This window comes from Phaseolus vulgaris, chromosome 6 (genome assembly GCF_000499845.2).
Source record: "Phaseolus vulgaris cultivar G19833 chromosome 6, P. vulgaris v2.0, whole genome shotgun sequence".
NCBI lineage: Eukaryota > Viridiplantae > Streptophyta > Magnoliopsida > Fabales > Fabaceae > Phaseolus > Phaseolus vulgaris.
Window position 1 is genome coordinate 31,184,090 of NC_023754.2, and position 15,171 is coordinate 31,199,260.

The window sequence follows — 15,171 nt, forward strand, 5'->3', positions numbered from 1 at the left end:
GTCTCCCAGTGAAACTAACACCATCAACCTAAAATATTTAAAAAAATTGTGTTTATTACATCCTAAAATGGGATATTTGAATCGTGGTATTCTAATCTTAACCATAATAACTAAGATCACGGATTAATGTTGTGCTCTTCATTCTCTTTACGTCTTTTATTGTTGTTTGGTAAAATTAGACACTAATTTTGTGTTGGATAAAACATGCGGGGAATTTAGGTAAAAACGTTATTCTTTAAATTTACTTCATTACTATTGTAAAAATATTTGAGGATTGGAGCAATTTATTATATAAAGTTTTAGGTTTTAATTGTTCTGTTGCCATTTGATGCTAAAAAATATGTATAATCTGAAAATTGAATCATCCACCAACAACTTGTTTGAACTGTTTCAAGTAAAAGAGGATACAATCATTTACATTGAATTTCATAGTTCACGTTGATTAGTGTAGGTTGTAATCAGAAGTTACATTGACGCAGATCTTGATGAACTTAAAATTGTTTATTTATTGCTTGGAGCAATGTTATTCTAAATTACACAATCCAAAATTAAAATTTTCATTTTCAATTTGTACAATGAATCCTAAAATAGATTATGAATTTTATAATTACTAAGTATAAATTCCAATTCTAGAGGAAGAATCTGAAACACTTCACAACCTAAATGGAAGTTTTCGTCACAGATTTTACAACCCGAGTTAATTTACTGATTTGTAGAATCTAAATGCAACCATTTACACAATTTGTAATTACAATAGATTAAATAATTTTCCATGCTGGATTGTTATAAAAAAGAAAGAATGAATTTCAAATAAATGGATTGGAGGAAAAATCTTGGGGTACAAAAGCGGCAGCCAAAGATAATCTGTTTGGCGGGTCGATTACTGCGAAAATTTTATGTACGTACACTATACAGAGTCGCAACCAAAACAGATTGTGTCAATTGTAAAAAGTAAAAGACTACCTGAAGGTTAATCTACTAGACTGATGTAATTAATCATGCAAATCACAACACAACCATACTCTGGAGCCAAATAACTTGCATCATGTCCACTTTTGCCTATTTTTGAAAGATAACCGCCATCTTCGGAGTAACATATTAGAGGCACAAAATCCTTACCTAATGAACATCTTTCTGAATTCTTCATTGGATTTTGGCTTTTCATCCCCCTCTTCTGATATTGGTTTATTTACAGTAAAACCAAGTGGTCTGACATTTCTAGGCACGGCAAAAGTATTCTTCCCTCTAAGCTGGATGTTATCATTTCCTGGTTTTCTAGAAGAGAACTTTGCATCCTTTACATCTCCTTTGTAAGCATCATCAGTTTCATTGGAAACGGAACCTTTTCTACCAGAATGATTAGAGGTGTGTGCTGAGAAAAAGTTCAATTGATAGAGAAAGTGAGAAACAATGTTAAATGATATTGACATTAAAAAAGCCAGAAAAGAAAAGAAAAAAGGAAGCCCGTGAAACAAGTACCAGTAAAGGGTGCCAATGAAGTTAAACAACTAGGAATTCAAAATAAAACATTCCGGTGCCTGCAGGGTTGTTGCAACTTCCCTAACACTAAATTACAGGCCAAAATGTTTATTGACTCAACAGTTTCCCGATATTTCATCTTTGAATTCAAGTTATACCCCAACTTGGTTAATTGGAATATGCAGCATGAAATTTAACAAGAACACCAAACATAGACGAGGACACTAACACGATTAATGTATACAATACGAGGACAACACACACACACAGTCTTGTGAAAATAGAATACGAGTAACATAACATCAAATATCTAATTAATGTATATTTAAATATTATTTTATATTCACTTTTTTATGATAATGAGACTCACAAGAATATATTAAAAACAATTTCTGTACAACAAAATAACTTGGTTTCTTTACCAAAAAAATCCATAAATAAGAAAATTAAGTTATATCTTTTAAGAAAGGTATATTTAAACCAATTACTTTTTTTCTCTGATAATGGTTTGAAGAGAAAGGTAAAAGATATTATGAGAAGTGTCTGACATGTGTTAGGTAGGTGTCAATGTTGGAACTGAGTCCAACACTGTAATGCTACAAACAGAAGAGTTTCCGTGCTCCACATGGAATTATTATGTATTACATAAACAGCAACTTTCCATTTATAAAGTATACATCGAGATCACTAGCCAGGGAGTATTGCAGGTGCACAGCATATTCATGCATGTACTTGTGTCAGTAAAAACATTCAAAATTCACTACACATACCATGTTCTGTCAATGTTTTGGGATTAGAAGATTCCCTTCCACCTCGCTTTGGTTCAGACCGCGCAATACTTAACTTCTTTCCAATTAACTTTTGCTTGTTCTTGGCTACTGCAGCAGCAAGGTGTTCATCATCCGAAAAGTCCACATATGCTAATCCCTTCACCAATATCAAGATAAAAATTTGTAACTCATGCTAAGGTCAGCAAATAGGCATATAGCACTCATTTGCTATGATGCAATAAGACCTTCTCACTAGTTTACATGAATTTTTGGTGAGTTGGTAAGAAAAAATAGTGTACAATATAACTGTTTCAGCTTAACCAGTAATTATGTTTGTATTACTTGTCAGGAATTCCAATAAATGAAAAAAGTCCCACATAAAAAAAAATTGACGAAATGAGGATGAGGACCATATAAGTGCTAAAAATAAACTTAATCAGGTATGGTGGTAACTCCGTAAGTTTGGGACTCACAATACCCATGGAATGAGAACTTCCTACTGTTTTTTTGCTCCCCCTGAACTAAGTATTTTTATTCCAAAAAGACTAATAAAAACGTAAGGAAAAATCCATAAAATAAAGAAAAAGGCAAGAATCCAGCCCATAAACCCAACTAGGGAAACTTCGCGATATTGAAATCGACTGCAAGTTTTATGGTCGTCACCAGGTAGTTTACTTTCTAATGTTCTGTTTGGAAGGGAGGTAAGAAGTTGAGGGAGAGAAAGTGGAAACTGACAGAAATAGAGGTGGTTTGTTGGAAAGAAATAGAAGAAAGAAAATGACTATTGAAAAAAGGTAAAAGAAATAAAATAAAACTGAAAAAAATATGCCATAATCTTATGGGGCTTTATTTTCAAACAAAATATCTCTTCTTTACACCATAATCCAATATGTTGCATCTTCAGCAAACTTAATAGGTCCTTTGTCGTGTGGAAATCTTCTATGGGCCCTAGCCTGGTGGAAAAAAAGAGAATTTCTTCTCCTTTCCACTCCTCCGAACTAATATCTTCGTCCTCGTCCACTCTCTTTCTTCCACACCCTCCCTCCCTCTTTCTACACAACCAAGCTAACCATAAAAAAAAACTAAGAGAATCAAACCTCAGAAGAGAGAGTACCCAATGCACAAGAAAAAGGATTGAATCCTTGTTGGATCAAAGGCTTATTTCTAGGTCAAAAGTTATAGTTAATAATCAAGACACAACTCTTTATACTTATGAGTGTAGCATTTCAAGCATCACAATGACTTAACCTACTTGACTTCCTTTCATGGGACAATTGATGCTATTTAACAATCCTAGCTCTAAGTGCTGACTCATCTATTTATAGAGTCATGCTAACTAAGCTCCCAGACAGACACGTTAAGATCCCACTGTAACTCAATTACACAAATAGAAAGGAAAATATATAATACAACACATGCATGTTGGGTGCTAATACAGCCAATTCAATTCTAATAAGAGTAGATAAAATAAATTAAAAAGATAAAGAAAAAGTTATTTGATACCCTTGATTTTCCTGTGAATTTGTCATGTAGGATGCGAATGGCAATAATTCCACCAACATCACTGAAGAAATTACGAATATGCTCATAATTTGCCTGCAATAACACAACATATCAGTCACAGTAATATGCACAGCGATAAAGAGACTAAGAGTACTATCTACCGTAGGATGAAGATTTGATATAAACGCGGTGCACTGGTCAGAGTATGCCCTGTTCTTTTCGTGGTTAGACTGTTGCTCGCTTGGGTTATCGTCAGTTTTATTATTCTTCCAATTGACCCCTTCCACTTTTGTCACCTGAGAAGTGTTATGCTGTTGATAATTGTTCTCCTCGGGTGCTTTCTTCGGATTTCCAATTTCTCTAAGTCGCTTTGATGGAGACTGTTCTTCAGTTATATCTGACCCCAGCTTTCTCTTTTCACGAGCATTTCTCTTAAGATGCTTTTCACTTTCCTCTCCAGACTTGGATTCCTGCTGTATCCTAAATAACTTAAGCTCTTCCAGCCGAGGGGTAACCTAATGAAAGGCAGTTTATGGAGTAAGATTGATCATGTCATTAACAGTTAAATGACACATAATGATACTAGAATCTGTAATATGAACATTTCAATTTTAATAAAACTAAGGTGCCCAAGAAAAGGGCACAATGGTAAATTTGTTGCCTTTGACTTGGAGATTACAAGTTCAAATCCTACGGTACTCTCTTACCTAAAGGGAGCAAAGCTATCTCCATCTACCCTCCCCATGTGAACATTTCAATTTTAATAAAACTAAGGTGCCCAAGAAGAGGGCACAATGGTAAATTTGTTGCCTTGTGACCTGGAGATTACAAGTTCAAATCCTACAGTACTCTCTTACCTAAAAGGTGCAAAGCTATCTCCATCTACCCTACCCACACTCCTTTAGCTGAGAGGGTAGGTACCCATTAGTCCCTTTTAAAGGTGCGCAACAAGGAAATCCAATTGACCAGGATTAAGTCAGCCGAATGCTTCATATAGGGCATTCCTCATACTTCAGATAACTGAATCAAACCTTCAGACAAGCATACCCAAAAGCTAGACACTAAGGTTGAGTGTTAAATGACTTAAGACTTAAATATGACAAAAAGAGCACAAGAAATTGATTATCTCTCAGCTGATCTTTGTTATTTATAGAAGAAAATTACACTAGGAACACCAAAAGGTAGAAGAAATTAATGGTAATAAGTTAATAGCTCATATAATAGTTTTTCAATATAACTACTTACTACATATATTTAATACCTATTCTAACTCATAACCAAACTATTAATTAGAAATAGAAATATAAACAGCCATTTTCCATCAAATGAGGTAACCAAACTATTTTTAACAAGTCAATGCTCATCTATAGAATAACTAGAAAACACATCCATAAGAGACAGAAGTCCACAACATAAATTGACAGGCTTAATAGACTTTTTTAATGGCCTAAGCTTGGCCTTTTTATTAAAATAGGTTTTTCAAAAAGCTTTAGCCTGACTTTAGTAAACAAGACTGGTCTCGTCAGGCCCTACACATACTCACGTGCAATACAATGGTTGCACACAATTTTTTTCTAAAAGCTTAAGCTGTTAGGTCGAGTTTACATTTACTTTTATATCCAATAGATATTTTACAAGAATAAATATAACGGAGAGTTGTAAGAAATAATGAAAATGAATTTAAAGAGAAGCATACCTTGTGTAATGCATGATCAAAATCTTCCAACTTGCCAAATTCCCTCTCAAAGCGTAACCATGAATGGCATATATCCTGAATTATTCTGTTATTTAGGAACAGAAAGTATCATCTAATTCAAAAAGTATTGCATGACAAGTAAAATAACCCATACATGCTGCATTACACATTAAGCACCCTTACATTTATCATTATCTCAAGGAAACAATAGAAAATCGAATGGAAGTACTATGACTAACTTGGAAACTTGAGCACAATGAAATGATCATTTCATCAATAGTTTTCTTCGTATTCTAGATGAATATACTACTGCATTTTCCCTCAAACTATCTACCGTAATTTCAGCACAAGCCTTGGTATAATATGGCTGCGGCTTGTGACCATGGGCTCTCTAACTATCTAGAAAATCGAATGGAAATACTATGTCTAACTTGGAAACTTGAGCACAATGAAATGATCATTTCATCAATAGTTTTCTTCGTATTCTAGATGAATATACTACTGCATTTTCCCTCAAACTATCTACCGTAATTTCAGCACAAGCCTTGGTATAATATGGCTGCGGCTTGTGACCATGGGCTCTCTAAGTATCTAGAAAATCGAATGGAAATACTATGACTAACTTGGAAACTTGAGCACAATGAAATGATCATTTCATCAATAGTTTTCTTCGTATTCTAGATGAATATACAACTGCATTTTCCCTCAAACTATCTACCGTAATTTCAGCACAAGCCTTGGTACAATATGGCTGCGGCTTGTGACCATGGGCTCTCTAACTATCTAGAAAATCGAATGGAAATACTATGACTAACTTGGAAACTTCAGCACAATGAAATGATCATTTCTTCAATAGTTTTCTTATTCTAATTGAATATACTACTGCATTTTCCCTCAAACAATCTACGTTATTTGAGCATGAGCCTTGGTTCAATATGGCTGCGGCTTGTGACCATGGGCTCTCTAACTATCTAGAAAATCGAATGGAAATACTATGACTAACTTGGAAACTTGAACACAATGAAATGATCATTTCTTCAACAATTTTCTTCCTATTTTAATTGAATATACTACTGCATTTTCCCTCAAACTATCTACCGTTATTTGAGCATGAGCCTTGGTACAATATGGCTGCTGCTAGTGACCATGGGCTCTCTAACTATCTAGAAAATCGAATGGAAATACTATGACTAACTTGGAAACTTGAGCACAATGAAATGATCATTTCTTCAATAGTTTTCTTCCTATTTTAATTGAATAAACTACTGCATTTTCCCTCAAACTATCTACTGTTATTTGAGCATGAGCCTTGGAAGAATATGGCTGTGGCTTGTGACCATGGGCTCTCTAACTATCTAGAAAATCGAACGGAAATACTATGACTAACTTGGAAACTTGAGCACAATGAAATGATCGTTTCATCAATAGTTTTCTTCCTATTTTAATTGAATATACTACTGCATTTTCCCTCAAACTATCTACCGTTATTTGAGCACGAGCCTTGGTACAATATGGCTGCTGCTAGTGACCATGAGCTCTCTAACTATCTAGAAAATCGAATGGAAATACTATGACTAACTTGGAAACTTGAGCACAATGAAATGATCATTTCTTCAATAGTTTTCTTCCTATTTTAATTGAATAAACTACTGCATTTTCCCTCAAACTATCTACTGTTATTTGAGCATGAGCCTTGGTTCAATATGGCTGCTGCTTGTGACCATGGGCTCTCTAACTATCTAGAAAATCGAATGGAAATACTATGACTAACTTGGAAACTTGAGCACAATGAAATGATCGTTTCATCAATAGTTTTCTTCCTATTTTAATTGAATATACTACTGCATTTTCCCTCAAACTATCTACCGTTATTTGAGCATGAGCCTTGGTACAATATGGCTGCGGCTTGTGACCATGGCTCTGTAACTATCTAGAAAATCGATTGGAAATACTATGACTGACTTGGAAACTTGAGCACAAGGAAATGATCATTTCATCAATAGTTTTCTTCCTATTTTAATTGAATATACTACTGCATTTTCCCTCAAACTATCTACCGTTATTTGAGCACGAGCCTAGGTACAATATGGCTGCGGCTTGTGACCATGGGTTTAATTGCAAATCAACCTTCTTCAAGGGGAAAATATCGTGTACATATTCCCTTGAAAGATTGTCAAAATAGATTCAATCTAGGCTAAGAGTGGCAATAGACATTCAATTGTGCCTCCACTATTAATAACTTAGGTAATAAAGAAAATAGCATCATGCTGTCAATAAAATAATAAGAAAAAGAAAATACATGCTAAAGAGCATAGTTTTACATTATAAATTTGCATTCCCAAGAATCATATTCCCCAGAATGTTATATACCCAAGAGTGGTAGTGAGTGAAGGTGAAGGACTATATGGGGATGGATTGGGTCTTATTTAGGGAGAGACCAAATACTCTCTAACTATCTAGAAAATCGAATGGAAATACTATGACTAACTTGGAAACTTGAGCACAATGAAATGATAATTTCATCAATACCTCTGAACCAGTCCCAGAAAGTCTTTTACTGTAGCATCTCTTGTATATGGACCTTGCTTCATTTATGTTACCCAATTCCACTTCCATTGCTATATAACCAGTCCATGTCTCCAATATTGAACCACTTATCAGAAGATAATATTAAAAGAAAGACAAAAGTAGTTTAGAATTAATTTAATGAAAGAGAACAAAACAAAGTATTTGATTTAAAATGAACTAAATAAAAACTATCAAACCATATCTTGAGGCAATTCTCCCAAACTCCCCGAGCTGCAATTACATCTTTCCCAAGTTTTGTTTCTAAACGAGCCCAATACACATATAAGTGTAGTAAACCCTCTGTGTTCTTCAAGTGTGGTGACAGATATTCCGATGCACGCTAAAATAGTAGAGTTAGCATAGAATACAACAGTGATGATTTGACTAGTTGGTGCAAACCAGTCTAGCAACACACTATACACTTAATTTTATGCAGGAGAAAAGACTAAGGGGCTTTTGGTATAAAAAAATTCATATCCGAGAATCATGAATCCTGGAACTATGACTAAATCTTGTTTGGTTAGTAAAAAATAATCCTGGAAATATTAATATAAGTTTCCTAGAAAGGAAAGAAAGGAAATACATTACTTTTATGAAAATCTTTCATTTATTGTTATAAAGAGCAAAATTGCATTTTGTCATTAAAAAATTTAGTTTCAAGTTAGGAAAATTATATTTTAGAAACTTGGCCTCACGGGAATATTTTCATGAGAAACTTGGCCAAAAACCATTTGTTTCCTGTAAATGTTTTATTTTAGAAAGTAAAACAAACAAGGCAAACATAATTTCCCGGTCTACCAAACACAACTCCAGCATAGCTTTACAGGAAATAAATATAACCAACCTGAAAGGTCTCTCTAATTATTTTATATTCCAAATCCTCTTGACTGCTGGATGCCATTCTTCGCCTTAAGCCATCTACCCGGGTAAGAAACAAATCAAGATACTGAAATAAAAATATAAAAAAGAAAAGTTTGTAAATATGCAATACTTTAAATTTAAGGGAAGTGAGAGATGGAATTAGAAAAGGATAAATCTAGATTGAATATTGGAAATACCTCATCAACAGTTGATAAGGTACAATGCAGGGACTTCTCAAAGATCTGAAATCATTGGCAAAATTTCCTAAATGACTCAAGCAAATATAAAAAACTCAACCATACTTTTTCTATAATCAAAGAACTTATTGAGAAGAGTACAAATTCAATAGGATAAGAAATTCTGAAGAAATAAATAATATCAGGAATGTATATATATATATATATATGTGTGTGTGTGTGTGTATATATATATCAGTACAAAAAACGAAGGTCATATATGTCAGTTTGGTGATCATTATCATGTGTGTCAACACTTTTTACTCTTGGGATAGAATAACATTCAAATCAATGAGGAAGTATTAGAAAAACAAGAGCACATTTTTACCAAGAACTTGCCTTAGTCATTAATAAACCAGAAACAACATTATTTACTCATTAATTAACCATTCTATTGATGATCAAAGAAACATGAATTCCATTTCAAATATTTAATTTGCATAAAGAATGGGGAAATTGTGCTATAATAGTGACTTGTATCCAGAACATACTTCAGACAAGTCTTTCTCAGAAGTATGACCACGCTCCAAGGAAAGCATATACCGAATCCAAAGTTCTCCAACCCAAGGGCAGTTCTTAGTTGCCCTAGAATAAACATTGGTGACAATATTACCAACCTAGAAAATAATCAAACCGGATAAAACTCCAAATTAGAAATTGGACATGGTGTCAAGTGAAAAAGATAATAGAACAACAGAATTCATATCCCACTAGGTGGGGATGTCTCATATATCACATGACACAATTCGCTTTGGTTGAAGACATTAGGGATATTATTTACCATAAAATGTGACAAAAATAGTAGGAACAAGGGAAATTTTAAAACCTTCAAAGTGTTGTCCAAATAGCGAGTATAATCAATCCAGAAATCAGGTGATATAGGAAAGTCAGTAATAGCTCGTTCAAATAGAACTTGAATTCTGGCTGGCATTCCAAAAGATTGCTCAAATTTCAAATAGTTCTGCAATACAAATCTCTTATTAAAAGGGGTTACACATACTAAAGAACAATAAATACAATTCTAGGATTCTATATCTTACAACTTTACAAGTAATTAGTCATATTTTGACTTGGAAACATACCATGTAGTGTTGTATTCTTTCTGAATCAGAAATATTCGGGCTCAAAATGTACTCTTCAAGATGAATACGAGCATTGTACATCTCCAAGGCCTTCTGGTATGAAGATGGAACATGAGGATAAATATCAACCAAGTCAACAGATTCAACATCTTGAAGATTTCTCTGTTCCGCCTCCCAAGCCTTATAGGCAGTAAGTGTTGAACTCATGTCAGCAAGGGGAACAGACAACTGGCGGTGAAATAAACTACGAATGCGTTGAACTTGTTTTTCTTTGGCCTGTAAAGGTAGAAGAAAACTTAATGCATTACTGAAACAACAACCTATGAGGCCACTAAAAGCTTCAATATAACCAAATTCTTTTTTTAAATGTTAAAACTTAATCTCCAAATCAGGTTTCTCTTTGGCTGCCGAATTTTCTTTGTTCTATAACTCTCTTCAAGTCTTTAACAGACCAAAATTAAATTACACTCTCAATTGAATCTTCACATTTAGTTTAGGGCATTATTTGCATTTAAGGCACTACCTCAGCAATACCACTTTTTCCCCACAACTACACTCTTTATTGTTCTGTACTCAAATATGTATCTGCCAAGACTGAACCAAAATATTTTGTAAATGACAAGCTAATCTCAAATCAATTTTTTCTTTGACAGAAGAATTTCCTTTGTCCTTTAAATCCCTTAAACAACCCAAAATTAAAATATGCTATCAACTACTGAATTTTCACATTTAGCTCAGGCCATCTTTGTGCAGTCAAGGCTCTAACTGTGTCACAAAATTAATTTTAGCTGCACCTATGTTGCTATATCCTCGATATTATCATCAAAGTAAAACCTCTGGTTTCTAAACAATGAAAAAAAAAAAAAAACTTTCTTCTGACAGATAATTGCGTATGAAAATACTTATCAAATGCAATGCTTGGGGCTCAAAGTAAAACATTGCATAAACATAAAAAAATACATAGAGCTGAACTAATACTGGCATGTTGTCTAGCACCATCAACATAGATATATGGTAAAGTTCAAAATGTTTGGACCTGTGCATCAGTATCATTGGTGGATAAAAGTATAGACTGCTCATATTGCCTGTATGCTTCCCATATTTTACTGCCTTCAGCAACATGCAAACCAGCTGCAGTAAGGGCAGTCTCAAACAGATCCCTCGCCTTGGAAATACCAGTAGGCGTACATTGGCGTACCATTGGATCAAACTCTTGGACAAAATTAATGTAGTCACACCAAAGAGAGATAGACTGAAATAGAGGATAACGCAACAGTTAAGCAAAACCTTTAAAGTAATACAATTTAATTATAAATGTTTAAAAAAATGTTTTTCAGTTCTCCGACAATATCTATATCCTTAAGTATCCTAAAAGGAGCGACAGTTTTAAACATAACTCCTCTTAACTAGGAAAAGGCAAACAAATGAATTGCTCTAGCAAAGATTAATTGTCTAAAGCGGCCAGCATACTGAAATATAATAACCAACCAGATAATCAAACACTCCTCGTTCGTAAAGCTTCAGAATTCTAGAGAAAGCCTCGGGCCTGCATGGTAAAGGGAGAGTGTAACAAAAAGTGGGTCAATAAATCCTAATAGGAGGGAGGAAAGAAAAACAATATAAATGGAGTCGAGGGAAGAGAAAAGGACCGAGAAGCAGGGATGAGAGAAAGCTCATCTTTGATCCATTGTTGCCACAGTGCAGGGCTCAATGGAAAGAGTTCACTCATAGCTTCCCTGGCTCTTGTCAGTTTATCAACATCACCGGTTCTCCTCAGAAGCGTTATATACTGAACAAGAAAAACGATCGTTTGGGATAAACTTCGAGAAAAGGGAAAAATAATATAATAGAGTTGGGTTGAGTTGAATTGAAGAAGAAAGAAAGAAATTACTTGCAAATGAGCATCGTAATTAGAGGGGTTAGCAGCAAGCTCGGTGTGGAGAGATTGAAGTAGGAGATTCTGCTGAGCTTCGTCCTCTGAATCAGAGTCATCGGAATCAGACACGGCTTTGTCGTTGTCGCGCTCATCTTCTGCGGTTAGGGATTGGTTTTCCTCCATCTTCTCGTCGGGATCCGATATAGCATGGTCTTTCTTGAGCTCTGCTTCAGCGGTCAGGGTTAGGGTTACGGGTTCGTTTTGCTCCATCCCGACCACGAAAACTGATACAGTGGAGTAGACAGATGCTTTCTGTTAGGCTTTATCACGGCTAAACACTCCACACGCCGCTTCGCTACATGCCTATATGGGTCGGGTCGGGTCGGTCAAATTAAAACCCGAGACTGTGCCCTTGTCGCGGTCACCTCTTTCGGATAAATTTAAAGAAAAAGTGTTCTGGATAACACAAGAACATATATAAAAATATATAAAAATAATAATATCGTTACTAAATTGTAAATTATCTTATGAGATCTAAATACTTATATTTTTGAAAAAAAATATTTTAATATAAAAATAAAAGAAATGAGTATAAAATATATAATTAAATTTATTATATAATTTAATTAAGTGTAACTATAAATAAAATAAGGAATTCACGTGTTATTTTATTACTGCAGAAGTTTTCTTCTTCTAAAGTTAGATAAATGATACTGTAATTTTTGTTATTTAATAATTTATTTTCTAACTCGTTCATTTAGTTGATAATTAATTTCTCTTCTGATAAGATATTTGTTGCTAACTTTTTTTTCTTTGTGAAGAACGATATCACATTAAAAATATAGAATAATTAATTATATTTTATTTTATTTAAATATCTTGAAGAATAAATGTTGATAATTCTAATTTATTAATAAAAATGTTTGAAAGTAGTTTTGTCCATAGTAGATAATTATTTTTTAACAATTTTATAAATAAAACAACACATTATTTTTATTCGCACATGATGAGAAAGATAAGAGATATAACAAATTTGTTATCATGAAGAACACAATTATGTCAATCGAAACATTAAAACTTTAATCCTTGTATACCAATAAAATGGTCAATGAAGAATCATAAACTTAAATAAACAATGAGTAATCATTTTAAGACAATGTAAAACTATTTTGTAGCAATGTTGAGGCGAACCATTGTTTGGAAGTTTGTTTATGTCCATATATTATGTATTTAACTTGAAAATTAATTTTTATTTTGTAATATTGGAGATATTTATATATACTTTCTTTAATTGTTGTAGGTTCAATCATTTGTAGCAACAACGAATAAGAGAACTCTTACAAAAGTAAGTTTAACCACTAGTAAGAAAATGTATAAGAAATCAATCTCAATATATTGTGTGTAACATTTAACTACCAACTAAGCTTTGTAACTATTAACTTTCAATCTAAAAATTCATTTGCGCCCATATGAATTTGCCTTCCAGTACAAAAAAGACTAAGTGTCATTCTCTTTCAAAATTTTGATCTCTCCAGCCATGACATCTTTCTATTTAGAATCCCAATGATAGAATTGAGGCTCATAAGTAATGGAGATTTATTGATAAAAGTTTTGTATTATGGGTTAAGTTTGTCCAAAAGAATCAAAATTCTAAATATGATAGGGGCGTAACGCGAGCACAAATAATAAGGAAAATAAGAGTTTTTAAAATATTGTGGACGATTTTGTAATAAAGGCTTCAAATTCATCAATTCATCCCTATGTGCAATTTGTATCATGTATAACATTTTAGATAACTAATAACAATGTTTGGAATGACATGAAGAATAAATTTATTTTAGAAGAGAGAATTGTTGCATAAGCCAAACATCCAATCAATTTTAATAATTGATAACTAGGTTTGGATCCATATAGAACTTGGTAAGTGATTTCACTTGTAGTATCAACGAGGGATCCTACTGATTAAAAAGGTAGCAATGGAAACACATTCTCCCATAATTATATTGGCAAAATGAATTGAAAAAATAAAACTTAAGACACATTCAATAGATGTTAGTGTTTTCTCTTAACCATTGAGTTTTGTTGAGGTCTCTTCACAAAAAAAAATGATGTAAAGTGTCTTGTGTTGCTAGAAAATTAATAATAACAAACTCTTTTGCACGGAAAAAATGTTTACGATCTTAAATAAGCTTACTATAAGATTTCAAATATCAAATGATTTAGACATCTTGTTGAGTAAAATGAATGAAATTCTTCTAAACTTAACAAGAGGACAAATTTGGCAATTTGAAGTGAGAAGCTAAGAAAAATTATTCTTTTTGTGGTTAGGTGAATAACGGATCAACTTGTAGCAGTGATGTTTGGTATGACAGATGATTCCATACCGATTACACGATTTTATCTTGTTTTTGAAATCAACATTATTCTCAAATACAAATGCATGAGAAGAATTTGATTTTACCTAAAGTACGAATCTTCTTCTGGTTCTCTTTTTGAATAATTAGATAAAATGCCTCGGTAATAGAGAAAGAATGATCGATTGAAAGAATTTGACTTCTTAAAAAAATTTTGACTTCATTAAAACTGGTGAGAAAGTGCATGACATACTCCATTTGATCACAGTCACACCATGGTTAAATGTAACTACAAGTATACGTACGTACGAGTAGACTTCACTTTAATCAAAGATTCCCAAATTGATCTTAACTTTAACAATAGAATTTAACTAACATGGATCCTTTTTGAATGAATATCATGTTTCCTCTGAAGAATCAAGGCTTACATTGTTCAAAAAGTTATTGGATATTATTTAAAATTTGTTTTAGTGAAAAAAATGCATAACATTCACTTACATGTATACATTATAAATGAATGATGGGTAGTGTACCTTGATGTGGTCACTATAATACAAATATCGGATGTGTCTTCAACAGTATTTATTTGGCTGATATGATTATAGGTCATACTGCATTTTATTTTCATCTGCATTTTATACTTCAGTTAAATTCAAAGATGATTTCTTGGTGAGTTTAATTTAATTGGAATTTTGGTTGTTCAACTGGTAATTGTAACATGGATGGTTGTTAAAAACGGGGTGGTG

General features: G+C 33.2%; 1 protein-coding gene across 1 annotated transcript; it reads right to left on the reverse strand.

The window, feature by feature from the left end:
• Nucleotides 1-780: 780 nt before the first annotated feature.
• On the reverse strand, nt 781-12,536 carry LOC137832940 (uncharacterized). Its single transcript, XM_068641347.1, has 16 exons — nt 12,087-12,536; nt 11,845-11,984; nt 11,684-11,741; nt 11,232-11,447; nt 10,196-10,471; nt 9,940-10,074; nt 9,605-9,730; nt 9,075-9,119; nt 8,861-8,962; nt 8,214-8,356; nt 7,978-8,101; nt 5,449-5,523; nt 3,914-4,267; nt 3,753-3,845; nt 2,250-2,406; nt 781-1,372 (listed from the first exon to the last, which is right to left on the reverse strand). The coding sequence occupies exons 1-16, from the start codon at nt 12,339-12,341 to the stop codon at nt 1,116-1,118; spliced, it is 2,556 nt and encodes an 851-aa protein (XP_068497448.1). The 5' UTR covers nt 12,342-12,536; the 3' UTR covers nt 781-1,115.
• Between the last annotated feature and the right edge of the window lie 2,635 nt (nt 12,537-15,171).

Bases quoted from the DNA above. Each gene is read 5' to 3' on its own strand.
- LOC137832940 (XM_068641347.1), bottom strand. From the start codon at position 12,341: ATGGAGCAAAACGAACCCGTAACCCTAACCCTGACCGCTGAAGCAGAG. The intron at 8,357-8,860 runs GTTGGTTATATT...CTACTATTTTAG, and splicing joins TAATTAGAGAGACCTTTCAG to CGTGCATCGGAATATCTGTC. The intron at 1,373-2,249 runs GTATGTGTAGTG...ACTTTTTCTCAG, and splicing joins CAAAACATTGACAGAACATG to CACACACCTCTAATCATTCT.